Source organism: Lagopus leucura, unplaced genomic scaffold (genome assembly GCF_019238085.1).
Source record: "Lagopus leucura isolate 7727_CA_CO unplaced genomic scaffold, USGS_WTPT01 Super-Scaffold_100009, whole genome shotgun sequence".
Taxonomy (NCBI): Eukaryota; Metazoa; Chordata; class Aves; order Galliformes; family Phasianidae; genus Lagopus; species Lagopus leucura.
Genome location: NW_024962266.1, coordinates 23,983,259 through 23,997,254, shown reverse-complemented (window position 1 = coordinate 23,997,254; position 13,996 = coordinate 23,983,259). Strand labels below are relative to the sequence as shown.

Below are 13,996 nucleotides of genomic sequence, written 5' to 3'. Positions count from 1 at the left end.
AGGTTACTGTTTTTCCACACATTAACAGTATGCATCCTGGACTCAGGCCAACTTTTGAAAATCAAGGCTTAAATAGGACGTATATTGTATTTTCAGGCTGAGCTGCAGGGCAAGGGGCTTTCCCTGAAATTGTTGCCACCTCATGCAGGTGTAAACTCCAAAAGTGAAGTGGCAAACGTGCAGCAAAGACTTGAAGAACCCCAGGAATATCTCACACAGGTTTCAACCCCAAAGACAGCATACTGTGCAGCTGCAGTGAGCATGGCAGGGCATTTGTCATAGCTGAGTCTGGGACTTGCGGATGTACCTCCCTCAAGCAAACATGAGCACAAAATTCTGCTGAAACTGCTGTGTTTTGTTTTGGTGTACTTCATCCTTACAGCTGTCTATTTCATTCAAGCACTGGAAAGTTTAATGTTGTGCCCAAGCTGTGAAAGGCAACTGCTGCAACTCAGCATCTTCCATACGAACTGCAGTGCTGTAATGCTTTAATGCAACAGCATAGCCCAAGTAAGAAACAGCCCTTCAGGCTTTGGGATATGTTTTTCACCATCTTCTCAACTGGTCTTGGAGATTTTTTCACCAGCCTGTTGAAAAAGGAATAATTCTTAATCATATCAAATGGAGCAGAGAGCTAAATAATGACCTTACAGAGAGGCCCTCTTTCTTCTTTCCAGTCCTCCATATTCCTTAGTGAAGGGATCTGCATTCACACATCCTTAGTCTTCTTTTCTGAGGACAAATGCAACCTCAGAGCACAGCTCTTCTGTTTCCCTGGTACCTGTCTGATTGATGAGGTATAGGTGTGTTTCTAAGTGGGAATGAAAACGCCTCTGTGGACATAATGCATTCTTCTTCTTAGTACTTCTTAGCAGTAGTAGCCTCAGTATGTTTTGCCCCTGGGAAGCCCAGCCCTTTTTTCATCAGTGGATTGATAGTTTAACCTCTTCATGAAAACCGATAGCCATTAATAATTAGGGGATATCAGGGGCTTGAGTGCAGCATGGGGTCAGGTTGGTGGAAAAGTCCCACACTGGTGATTGCTCCCAAGCTTGAGTCTGGGGAGTTTTGCACTGTTTCTGCCTTTCTGTTTTCCTATCTCTGTGACCACCCTGTCAAACAGAAATATTTATTGGTGTCTCCTTGAGGCCCATAACTTAGGCTGAGGGCTGTAAAACCTGCATTCAAAACACACATCATAGGGTGTCATAAAAACATCTGCGTCCAATTTTGCACAGAGATCACTGAGGCCAGTAATTATTCATGGACTTTGGTGGTTTTTCATCGGGGTGTAGAACATGGCCCCTAGTGTTTAATTCCCAGAAACAGAAAGACAGAATAACGTGCAATGGCTCTTGGGGGGATTGCAGACACCCTTCATTGTGAAATAATGAGTGAATACACGTAGGTTCCACCCAAGATCTCATGTCTTGCAGCAGCGTCTTGCTGCTCGTTAAAAGAAAGCAAAACAAAACCCAAAGCAGACAGACAGAGCTGGCAATTCTGTCAGCAAAAGGCAGTGTGGATGAGCTTTACTTGAAAAATATTTAAAAAACAAAGTGTTAGGTTGGAGCGTACCAAATTGAGGATGGAGAAGGAAAATCTGTCCCCCCTAAGCCCCCAGCAAAAGCACGGTTTTCCAATTTGCAGGTAGAGTGAGGGGGGAGTGGGGAGAGGCTGGTAGCTGATTCTTGTTTGCCTTTTTTCCTTTTAAACCCCAGAGACTTGAAGACTAAGGTGATGTGGGCTCCTGAAGAATAGCAATGAGAAAACTGTCAGAAAACTTCTTTTTATGCAGCTTAAAAGATCACTGGTGCTTTGCACGTGAATCTGAAGGAAAAAAACAAAACATAGCTGAAGGAAAATCTGAGGGAGCAGATGTTCCTGTGGAGTGTGGCAGTGCCAGAGGTCTCTGCTGGGGTTGTTCCCAGCTGCAAAGCTCCCTCAGATGAAGCCAGAGCCCTCCTGAAGCCTTCAAGCTCCCTTGGAGAGCTTGCATACCCCACATGTGTGGTGCAGACCTCTGGGGAGCGCACCCATTTGTGTGTTGTTTTGTCCTTGAAATCTTTTCTGGAATTACAATCAAAAGGGATCGTGGCTGTTTTTATCACTGGTGAAACAGTTTGTATGGACAAATGCTGCATTCATTAGGCCAACTTGTGTATCTGGAAAGAAACAGAGCAACTTCTGAGCATACAGCCCCTTCTTAATGTCTGAAATAGCAGAGCAACCTGAGGAAAGGGAAAAGATTTCCCTTGCGTTTTGCCTTGATGACAGCAATGAAATCATATGTTTGTTTGTTGATATCACTTTAATTTCATGCATGAGGACAAAATACAGTTGTAGGATTCTGTGTTTTCCATAGCTTTTCACAGATTCCTGTTACATGCATTAAACTCAGTGCTGAATGTGGAAATGTATTTAAATAATTTGAAATCGAGGATGTACGTATTACCATTTAAAACGCACAGAGTTGGATACCTTTGATACCAATGCAAACCCCAGGTGATGTCTGTCTTAATTTATTCGATCTGATTTAATTGATCAGAGGGGCCGGTTTAGTCTCGACAGCTGCACATCTGTTGCAGTGGCTGGAACCTGGCATCAAGGAGCTCCTGTCAGTGGGTCACTGCTTGCTGAGGTGGGTTCAGGGGTTGTGGGGAGAAGACATTTAAATGTGTTTCATGTGAGATATCAAAGGGAATGTAGTCTGTGTCTGAGCACCACCCGTTTGAGGTGATCTCATTCATCTTACTTTATAAATGTAACTGCCTGCTGAGATGGCAGCATCAAAAAAAGTGGCCGGATTCAGAGCCTGGTTAAATATTCCCTTTCATTACTTCAAGGTGTCTTTAGTTGTCTGAAAACTAAAAGGATCCAACAGCCCACATCTATGAGGATATCCTGACATTTCAACTCTCAATCTTATCTCATGCCATTTTGTAGCTGCAGAAGTACATGTTCCTGGGATTTCCCATGCTGAGGAGCTGGCAGAAAGGCCAGCTGAGTGATCCTGGGCTGCTTGCAGCCCACCCCATAGCTGGTGCCAGTGGTGTTGGGCAGGACGAGGCAGTTGTTTGCCCACCTGCTGCCATGGGAGGTCACACCTTGGTGGATTGCCATACTCATTTTGTGCTTCCTTTTTTTTGAAACCATGTTAGTCTACAGAGCTTGAGAGTATTCAGGCCACAACACTAAGATGCAGGTTAGGATTTTCAAATCTCCTCGAAAAGTAAGACATCACTTGGGTATTTAACATGGTCAAACGGCTTGGGGATCAATCTTTTTTTCTTTTTTTGTGCTTGGGGTGCAGAAAAGGTTTGCAGTGAGCTCAATTTCACGTGTAGATTTAAAAAAACTCAGATTCCTATTTGAGAGCATCATCTGCGTTATCATGTGGCTGTGTTTGCAGCTAGGAGTGGACCGAGTTATAAACTGAAGATGTCTGCTTGCTGTTAAGTGTTGGACAATCTCTCTCAAGCTTGATACCTTTCTCTTGGTAAGCAGAAAACAACGTAGGGGCAAGTAGATGGTTCAGCTGGGCTGAATTTCTCTCAGTTTGAGACCATTCAGAATAGCTGAGTGAGCCCTAACAAGGAGGTCTGTCCTGGGCAGAGCTGTGTGGCTGTCACAGTGCAGGCTGGTGCCTCGGGACCAAGCTGAGCCCCTGAACTCATGTGATGCTGCTTTTCTTCTCACGTGGAGTCTTGTCAGTGTCTCTGGTATACAGAGATCAAAGTTGCCATTGAAGTTTCGCAGCGTGAAATGAAACCTGTTTCATGAATTTCAATTTCTCTTTCTGGCCTGCCACCCCCTTCCCCTTCTCACATCCTGCAGGGTTAGGTATTTTAGTCTCTCAAAATTTTCATTTTATGCCCTTTTATTCTATTTTTACAGCTGCTTGGGTGAAATGGTTTTCTCCTAGGAGGCTGAATGTAGTTGCAGGTGAGATCAGATAGCAGTCGATGGGCAGCCTGCTGCTGATTCAGAAGTAAAATAGGATTCATATGAGGGCAGCAGAACAAGTGAAACTAAGATTGTAGTGTCTGGGTGTTCTGGTTGTTTTAATCTTGTTGAAGACCCCTGCAACAGCCTGTACTGCAGGATGGCAGCACAGTGGGCAGAGGCCATGCTCTGTCCTCCTTCTGTGGGGCTGTAGTTTTGACTGTTCTCTGTTCAGCTGCTGATTTATGGGATGTGTAGGATTAGACTCTTCACATCTTGCTCCCCTGTCTTTTCAGATCTGGTGGAAACTGGCCGGCTGCTTGTGAGGGGGTAAAGGCACGTCTCAGTCTGCAGGTCTCCTTGGCTTAGCATGCTCCTTAGGCTGGCTGTGGATTAGAATTGAATCACAGAGGGCTTGCTGTCTAAGATGAAGCATAAAAGATGTTCCTGTCCCAGAAAACTTCTGGAACTGGAGCACAAAGTGAAGTGACTGAGGGCTTCAGGTATAGGAGAGATTTGGATCTTAACAGTAAGATGATGGAAGTACAAATCTTGGACCTCTTAAATTAGTTTCAGTTACCTGATTGGTTTTAATGTCTGGGATTTGACACATCAGGTATTTTTGAAATTGGAAGTTGATTGTAGAGCATCCAGTCCCTTCTCATTGCCAGTACTTGTTCCTTTTCCTTTCAGTATGCATTTCTTTCTTCCTATCTAATTATACATATCCCCAGTGACTGCTTCTTTTTTGATACCCTCAGTAAATGTTCATATTCTAAACCAGTCGCCTCAAGTTCTGCTGCTTATTTGCTCTGGGGATGAACCCTGACTCCTCACCTTCAATTTGGGATAAGGGATGCGAGTAATGGAAAACAGAAGGACATCTTTACAAAATGAGGGACGGTGCTGGTCTGGTGCAATTTAGTTTAAAATTCAGAGCATTAGTTTGTGTTTCTGTCATGGCTTTATTCCCTCTCTTGTCTCTTTTACTGGGAGAAGAGAAGCAGGAATGAATTCCTTTCTAACCAAGCTTTGGAAATTCGCCCAAACCAGTGCTCAGCCCCTTGGGAATCAGCCCTGTGGCTGCACAGGAGTTAACTTCTATGCTGGAACTCCTTTTGTATCTGCCCAGCTACAGATGTGAAAAAGGAAAAGCAGGTACCAAAGGCAAATGGAGCAAGAGCCAAAAGAAATGCAGTCTCTTTGGTGTCACTCCTGTATCCAAGCAGGGAAGAAGATGAAAGGCTGTGTGTATGCTTCAGTAGCCTTCTCTCTTCTTGTTCCAGGTATCATTTTGCCCCCTGAGGAGCAGAGGCACAGGGAAGCTGTGACTAGTTACTCTTGTTTGCTTATGTTCATTTGGAAGAGATGAGAGCAGAGCTGCCTGTGCTGCTTACGGCAAAGGAAATAGGTCTCAGGGGAACAATTAATTCTGCTTGGCTATTTCTGAGCCAGGTGAAACCATAGAAGGAACCTGTGTCCTCCCCACTGTCTGAAAGGGAGGTATTTATTTATTTTACTTTTTAATGCACCGCTGACAATTTATGGTGTGGGCCTGAATGAATTTTTAATGGAGAATTGATGGAAGAAAGGTGTATAACATGGGAGATTAATAGAAGAGGTTATTGGACTTGAAAAAGAAAAGGAGGAAAGTGACAGAGAGCTGATATATTAATTAACTTCTCCCTGCCTGTGCCGTGATTGCACAGACACAAGGATTGAGTGCCAGAAGGGGAATCTGGTTGAAAGCAAAGCGATTACAGTCTTGTGTTAGTGGTGAAATGACAGGACTTCCGTATTCTTGCAGCCTGAATAATCCGGGCTGCTGTTTGCAACACAAAGCAGAGCATATTTTAATTAAGGCGTTTTGCAGAGCCGTGACCCAATGTGTTGGATAATAAGAATAATAACGATACATTATTTAAAATATAAATAATAAGAAGCAGCAAAATAAGAAATGGTAGATGTAAATATAATAATCATAGAATGGTTTAAGGCTTCTGCCCCTTAGCCTGCTGCTTTAAGTGATCAGGCAGTTCAGATTCAAACAAAGGACCAAATGTGCTTTTATCTTGCTGATGTATCAGGCAGGGGATTGTGGGACCCTTGGGTGGGCGTGTGGGCAGGGTCCCCTTTCTCTGCTGCTGGGTGGTTGGGCACAGCTTTGCCTTGCAAAGAAGGGCTCTGCTCCTGGAGCGCATTAACACCCTCAAAGGATGCCTGTGAATGTCAGCAATGCGTTTCTCTCCCTTTTGTGAATCCTGGCAATCTATTAATTGTGCTGCCCAAGAGCAGTGTCGGGGGAACAAAGCAATCAGTGCTACCATCTGCTGTGAGCAGGCTGGCCGTGCTGCAGGGTGGGAGGGCTGCCTGTTACCCTCCTGTCTGTTGCTGACCCCTCGCTTGTGTCTGCACGTCCTGGAAATAAGTGGTCGGAGTGTCAGACTGATGGAGAAAGAGTAGGTTGGGTGAAGGCAGAAAGGTAGCTGGGTCACAGTCTCTTGGGAATGAGCCAAGGACCAGAGATTTCTGATGGAAGCAAGACATGATGATTCTGAGAGAGCTTGTATTATACTAAACCAGTTTTAAAAATGAAACATCTCATATCTCCAGTGTTACACTTGTCACTGTTTCAGGAAAAATACACAGTTGTTTCATTTGGGGGTGCTGCAGTTTTCCTCTAACAGCAACTGCTGAGCTTCAGGTTGGCAGCAGGCAGGGAAATGCTGTGACTTTGCTTATGCACTCGTATCTCATCAGCATCTGGTATGAGCTTCTGACCATTACATGCAAGCTTAGTTTAGTTAATCTGATGTAATAAATACATCAGAAGTAACCCATGATAGCCAGCTGCACGAGTGTTGAGGAGCAGGTCTGTTCCCTCTGATAATGGACGTGCAGTATCCTTGGAAGATCAGACCGGGTTCCTTTTGTCGCTCGTCTCTTGTAAAGCAGTTGGCCTCTGTGGTTTTTCTTTATATTTGTTCATAATATTTGGTTCTAAATGACCGAAGGGCAAATTGTCCATTTGATTCAGAACATGGCTCATTTAGCAGTGGAAAGGGGGGAATAAATGCATATTCCCTTTATGAAGTGCATCCTGAGAGGTTGTACAGCTGCTTACTGGTGTGTTGTGGTGTTTTTCTGCTCAGTGCTTGTTCAGGGAAGCTGTGTGTCTCACGTTAGGACATGAATGCTTAGTTTCTGCCATGACAACCTCCCCAGTACCTCATGCAGCAATGACCCTCTTCCTGCATAGGTCATGGGCTTGTAAGCTTGTGCTTATGTAAGAAAAAGTAAGAAAAAAGTCAGATCAAGTTGTTGTGTTTAATGCTTTGAAGATGTCTGCTGGAAGAAATGCTGATGAAGCCATAGTGTGTACATATGGCTTACATCGAGTAGTAGGTACCAAGCACGAGCCTCCCTGTGCAATCAGTTAAGCAGTGGAGCAGATTGCACAGGGAGGTCATGCTGTCTCCATCCTGAGATTGAGATGTTTAAAGCAGACTGAGTGAAGCCATGAGTTACCTGGTCTGGCCTGGTCTTGAGGAGGAGGCTGGACATGGCCTCCAGGTGTCCTTCAATGCCTGAATGTTCTTGTGATCCTATTAGATTGTGAGCAGCTTTGCAGAAGGGAAGAAACAAATCTCCTTGCCACCACCTCCTATATGAATTGGTTGGTCAGCTGATCTGCTCTTCAGTTGGATTCCTTGTAGAAAAGCCACACCATTGGAAAAGGCAGTGACTTGTGATCATGTACACACTGATGCCAAGGACTGAACAGGCCAGATTGTAGGCTGCTTTCTTTCTGCTGCAGTGCAGTAATGCTGATGTATATTAAAGGCACTGAGTGTGCTGCACCACCAGCACAGTGGAATAGACCCGTTAATTGCTTGAGCCTCCTGCCTTGCATCTTTTTCAAGCCCTAGATTAATGCAAGCAAAGCAAAGAGTGTTGAGTGGTTGACATTTAATGAAATGATGTTTATTGTCTGGAGGAGTGCTTTATGATCATCTAATAGGGTGACAGATGTACTAAAAAAAGCCATGATAGACTGTGTGGATAAAAACATTGTTAGATCGTAGTACTCCAAAGGCAAGACTTGTCTTACCTGTCTGTAAATCATGCAGCACACTTTCAGTTCCATGTAAGCAGCAATGTTTTGTAGTAAACCCCAGATCCTTATTTTGATAAAGAGCATCCCTATTTTTACATATTGATTTATTTATTTTTTTACTGTCTGAAATAAAATATACAAGAGTAGATCCATTTTGAATAATTGAGGAATAAAAGTTTTAGAGAAAAGGAACACCCGATACCTGAGTGTTTCTGTCATGGAGAAGCGATGCTGAATGTGAGATGAATTCTCTTGATGTGGGGAAATCAGTGTTGTCCTTCATGGGATTGGATGCCGTGAAGGTGATCTGCTGTGCTTATATTCACATCCAGTTCTGTTTGTTTTTTTCTTTTCCTGCAGCAAAGAAAACTTGTGCTGAGTCGGATTTCGCTTGTGACAACGGCCACTGCATCCCAGATAGGTGGAAGTGTGACGGTGAAGAAGAATGTTCTGATGGGTCGGATGAATCAGAAGCAGCATGCAGTGAGTAGCACAGACAAGTGGTGTTTCTCAGACATGTCGTCTTGTCAAAGCATGGAGTGCTAAGAAACGGAAGGTGTTATTCTTAACACTCACAGGATGATGTTTAAACTTCAGCTTTTGTTGTAACAGAAATTAAACACACAAAAGATTCAGGTCATTTGAATCAGATGGCGTCCAAATGTTCCCGTATACCAGTTTTCCAGACAGTGATACGGATAGAACTATACAAGGTGTATTTCTGTCTGAAACAGGAAACATTTCTAGCACTATTGCAGTTTGCATAGTTTCAGGGCTCGTGATCAGCAGCGGTGCATTAAGATTCCTGATCAGTCTTCTCACAAAAGAGAAAGCTTTTAAGAAGCAGGAGTCCAAGGGGAATCAGAAGCTATTATTTAGCACTACACCCACAAGGTGTACTGTTGCTCCCCAGCTTCCTAGTGTGTGAGGCTGCACCAGCAATCATGTAAGGTCTGAATCAAGTACTATGAAATCTGTGTGCCTGGGGTCAGGCCTTTGCAAACTGCGATGTGCAGCATTTTGCATGGGGTAGCATCTTAGGATTCTTCACTGCAGACAGCACTTCTGTCACTACAGCTGAACTTTCCAATTCCTAGGGCATTGCTCAGTGTTATTATTTCTTATTTTAGTTTTTGCCTTGGAGAACAAGTGAAGAAAAACATAACAGACAAAAGATGAGCAGTGTAAAATGACTAAAGCTGAGAGTAAATATAACAGATGATCAGTACAGACAACACCTTTTAAAAATATATTGATAGAGTAAGTAAAAGGACATGCTTGATTTCCATAGTGCACATAATGTTTTCGCTGTTTGAGGACCTCTGTCCATGCTCTGTTAGCCCAGAACTGTGAAGGTCTGATGCTGAGTTGAAGGGAATCCCAAGAACACCGTAATGAAAACACTAGCTTGCTTACATCTGCAGATTTGTTCTTGGGCAGACCAAGAAACTTATACAAGCCATTCTATTGAATTTCCAGTCATGTACTTCACAAATATATTCCCATGAGTCAGAAACAGTGCTGGAGGAAGTGTTTTATTGGCACATAGAGGGCTTCACAAATAACCATGCTTTTATTTTTAATCCCAGTACCTGTTCTACCTTCTCCCTCCCTAATTAAGAAAGATAAATAAGCTTATCTTTTGCATAAAACAAATGGAATATTTTTTGCAGCCATATACTGGCTTCAGAAAAAACTTTAGTGACTGCATTCGCATATTTATGTACTACAAGTGTTGGTCTTTCACCCTGCATCCTCCTTAGTCAAAAGCTATCTTATTAATGCTCCTTCTGCTACCTGGTTGTGTGGAGGGGGGCTGCATAACTAAGCAGCTCCATTCCCTGGTGTTGCTGTCTGTAAATCCCTTGGCAGAGGGCATAGCATGGAGAGGGTACGGACCATGCAGCTCTTAGTTCCCTGGTGATTTTTCTTGATCATCTTCCGTTCCTCCCATTTCTCCCCACTTACATTATCTCTCTGGGGAAATCATCTTTAAAACTTAAGTATTGTAAAGGACACTTGACCTGAGCCTTTGATTGGTACAATATGGGGCTGCTGTCCTGAGAGGAAAGTCATTTGTTCAGTTTAGCGTGATTTTCTGCTTGAAACCTACTAAGAAACTGAAGTCTACGTTTCTGCAGTGGTTCTTCACTTCAGGTAGTATCAGGGAAATAATGGCCCTTGAAATGTCTCCCTGCTGTTAATGGGAGCAGGACAGTGTCACCTTGACACAGGCAGAAATCTGTTCCAGTTCTGCAGTGTGCTGTGACAGGTCAATCAGGAATTCATTGTGGAAGTGACAATGCCCATGTGGACTAATTCTTGACTTGGCCTTTTTTTATTTTTAGTACAAGAGTTTTGAAAACAGGTCAGAGACTGTGGCATGTAATTATGGCCTATAACTGCAGCATTTCTATTCACAGAAGATAACATCCATATCTATCAGTCAGGAAGGGTCTCTTGGCTTCCAGAGGCAATTTGCATGAGTGAGTGCTTTTCTCTGTTGAAACCAGAAACTTCTGATGCTCTAGCCCTCTCTGTTACGGGTAAAGTGTCCTCTTAGGACTTTGTTCTTGCGTATTTTTCACATCTGGATCAAGGTGGTCCTGAGCCACAATCCCAGTTTCCAACAACAGAAAATAAAGGTGACTTTTCATAGCAGGGCTTCCAGCACACATTGAACTGCTCTGATTCGTGCCTTTGTTGTACCGTGTAGCTGGCTGCATTGTTGGAGTGCCTGGTTAAGGCTAGTTTTAATTTTAATTCCGTGCTTTCTAATGTGTAGCTGTCTCAGCACAATATGTTTAACTTTTGTTACAAGTTTATGTGGTAGATGCAAGATCTTCATGTCTCAAAGTTTATAGGATGCTCAGTACAAGCTTATGCCTGACTTGCGGCTGGCTCTCTGGACAAGTTGATATTTCTTTCTATACCAGTTCAAAGCTTGCCTTCTAATCTTAAAAAAAAATCTGCAAGTAGAATTTTGGAACTTTACTTCTTTTATGGGATTATTCAGATTTGAGGTTCACACTTAATCAGATGAAGATCAAGTAGTTTTAATCCTATGGCTGTTGATAGCTATAGGCTTTAATTTGCATGGTAAGGCCATTCTTCCCAGATGTTTTGTATCCTTGTCAAACTATGTGTCATCTCAGAGGCTGATCTGATCTGCTCTTAAGGAACCAGAATCAGCCCGATGATGCATAAGCACTGTCCTGGTTGTGAGATTAATTCACATATGTTTGCAGCTCTTCCTGTTGCCACTCTACAAGGCAGCAGTGAACGATAAACCTGGCAGATTGTTAAACAAAAAACTGGAGCATGTTGCTTTATTTTTAGTGTATACCCCCAAAGTAAAAGCCCAAACTGTTTGTATGTGTAAATGCCATACCAGACAAGGAAAAAGCTGTAATTACAGACAGAAAATCTAGTGAGAGTCAGAGTGTATAGTGGGACGTTTTGTAAGACTTTTCCTAGAAGTTCTCTCCCAGCAGTCCTTGATGTTTTTTAAAGTTTATTTATTTTTTCCTCCATCTGGTGAGAAGTAACTGCAGGCCACTGTGACTGTCTCACTTTCCTGTGTGGAAATGCAGCACAGCCTTTGGAGGAGAATGCACTGTGGAGTTTCCCTAAAGAAGAGTTGGGATGGGAAATGGAGATTTCTCACCTCTGGCAAGATCAAACTACTTTATAAAATCAATTGCTTTCGGACAGGTCACATAATTACCAGCATCTCTGCCAGGTTCCAGAGCTTTTCCTCAATTAATGTAACACTGGGACATGGGCTATAGTCCATTTGAGATATGGAGGTACAGAGCATTGATAATGCTGAATGTTGCACTTGAGGAGTATTTCCAGCTTGGAAAGAGATCCACAGCACCTAGCCATATGCTAAATGGCTTTCTATTTTCTGAGTGCTTTTGTAGCTATTTTGTAAATACCTTGTGGGCTCTGATTAGGGATTAGGGATTCTATGTCCCTGTCTCTAGTGCTGAGTTAAAGATAAAAGGTTGTTGTAAAGAAACAAAAAAATCCCTACTTAGTTTGCTGCTGCTTCCCAGATCCCTGAAGCTGCTCAGCTTTGTACCTGGAGATATCCTCTCTCAAGATGTTACCCTTCCACAGGTTTTCAGGACAGTGTGACCTGTTTTGTGTCCATAGATAAGATGGCATTACAACTTGCCTGATTTTGTTCAAACTGTGGTGTCCAGGTTTTTTTCCTGCTATCCATGAAGTGCATTTTCTTCAAGCCACTGAATTTGGCAGAGAGCAGTGGCAGTAAGTGGCTATGGAGTTCCCAACTGATGGAACCTGTAGGGCTTCTCACTATTGTATCTGGCATGAGCTGAATTTAGAGAAGATGGTTGTTCAGGCTTCTGGTTTGAAAATGAGTTATTATGAAGAAGAAGCTGCTTATATTTCTTCTTTTCTTTGAGCTAGATCCTTGATCTAAAGATACTCTTACATCCACAGGTTTGTCCAAGAAAATTATTCATGTAGCAGGCAAATAGCACTGCTAAAGCTCAGTGTTCTGCCATCTGTCAGTTCTTCAGTGCTATTATTTGGCAGCTGAGTTTATTTGGTCTCATTTATTTTATATTAAAGTTTCCAAAATAAGCGTATCCCTCTTCTGTAAGCAGATCTTTTCAGGCAGATATTGTGGGCTGGAGCTGTTCTCTCTGAAGTAATCATCCGAAATAATGATGGAGGAAGGGGATTGTTTTATTTTGGCTTAGTTTGTTTATTGCATGGAAGTGGAATGAGCCCCTAAATCAGGGGAAGCAAAGCCACGCAAACTCAAAAATTAATGCTATCCACAGAGGGCAGGAAGGACAGAATGCACGATTTAAGAAGTTGGCTTGAACGAGGCTGGGGGAGGGAGGAGGAGGAGGAATGTAATGTTGAAGAGAAGAAAGTTATTTTGAGATACATACTTAATAAATGAGAAGAAATGGGATGGTGAGTGAGGTGGAACAAAGAAATGCTGTTTAGCTGTGCTGCATTGCAGTGCTGATGGAGAAGGGGAAGAGTTAATGCCACGGCATGTCACACTCCAGCCTCATCTTCCTTGACAAAGCCTTTTTAGGTTCAGGAGGTCTCTGTTCAGGAAAGGTTGGCTGCATGTATGTAAAACAAATGAACCACTTAGGCCTTGCAGGATGCCTGCTGGGAGGGCAGCCAGGGGAGATGCAGGCTTATCCTCTGTCTGACATGAGCCAGTGCTGCTGCTCTCTGCCTATGGGTGAGGCAAAACCTGCAGTGGATGCAAAACTGCCATCATTGGAAAGTGTTCTGAAACAATAATGGGTTTCATCTCTGTTGTGCCAGCTTGTATGCAATGAGCTTCCCACAAATCGTGAAAAAGGAGAACCGAATGTCGAGAAACAGTGGGAGCAGAGTTAATACTTCTGTCAGCCAGACACCCCTGATTCCCACGTACCTCACCAGAGTCAGTTTTGAGATACAGAAAATGTTTTTGACCTCAGAGTCACCTCGTTCACCTCAGGATCTTACAATTGTTTGCTACTAGGTTATGTAGCAACATGCCTGTGCAGGATCTCTGGTAAGGCCCCACAAACCATCCAGCTGAGGAGCCCCACACCTCTTCTTCATTGTTGTCACTAAAAGCAGCTCACTGCTACTCTGTGCCCATCCTGCGGTGGTGGCATGTGCTACACAGGCTTTGCTTAAACGTGAGAGATTCCTTGCTATGTCACCATCCAGCTTCTGGAAGCTGAAGAAGGGGGAATGGTAGTTATTCTTCTTACTGAACTAGGAGACCTCTATCAAAATGGATGTTAGCCACCCAGTGCTGTTCCAACATAGGTACAGAATCATGTGGCTCTTTTACAGGAAAGAAATTTTAAATTTTTCTCTGAATTTGATTGTTTAATGAAAAGTAAAAATCTCTGGAGAAAAATAAAAACAAATGCT

The 13,996-nt window shown here is 43.1% G+C and overlaps 1 protein-coding gene across 1 annotated transcript in view; it reads left to right on the top strand.

Annotated features, from left to right (window-relative positions):
* The window catches only part of LRP8 (LDL receptor related protein 8), a 150,604-nt gene that overhangs the window by 80,450 nt on the left and 56,158 nt on the right, over positions 1-13,996 (top strand). Inside the window, exon 3 of the mRNA XM_042873653.1 lies at positions 8,423-8,545. Coding sequence (XP_042729587.1) covers positions 8,423-8,545 — 123 coding nt within the window. The remainder of the gene's footprint in view (positions 1-8,422; positions 8,546-13,996) is intronic.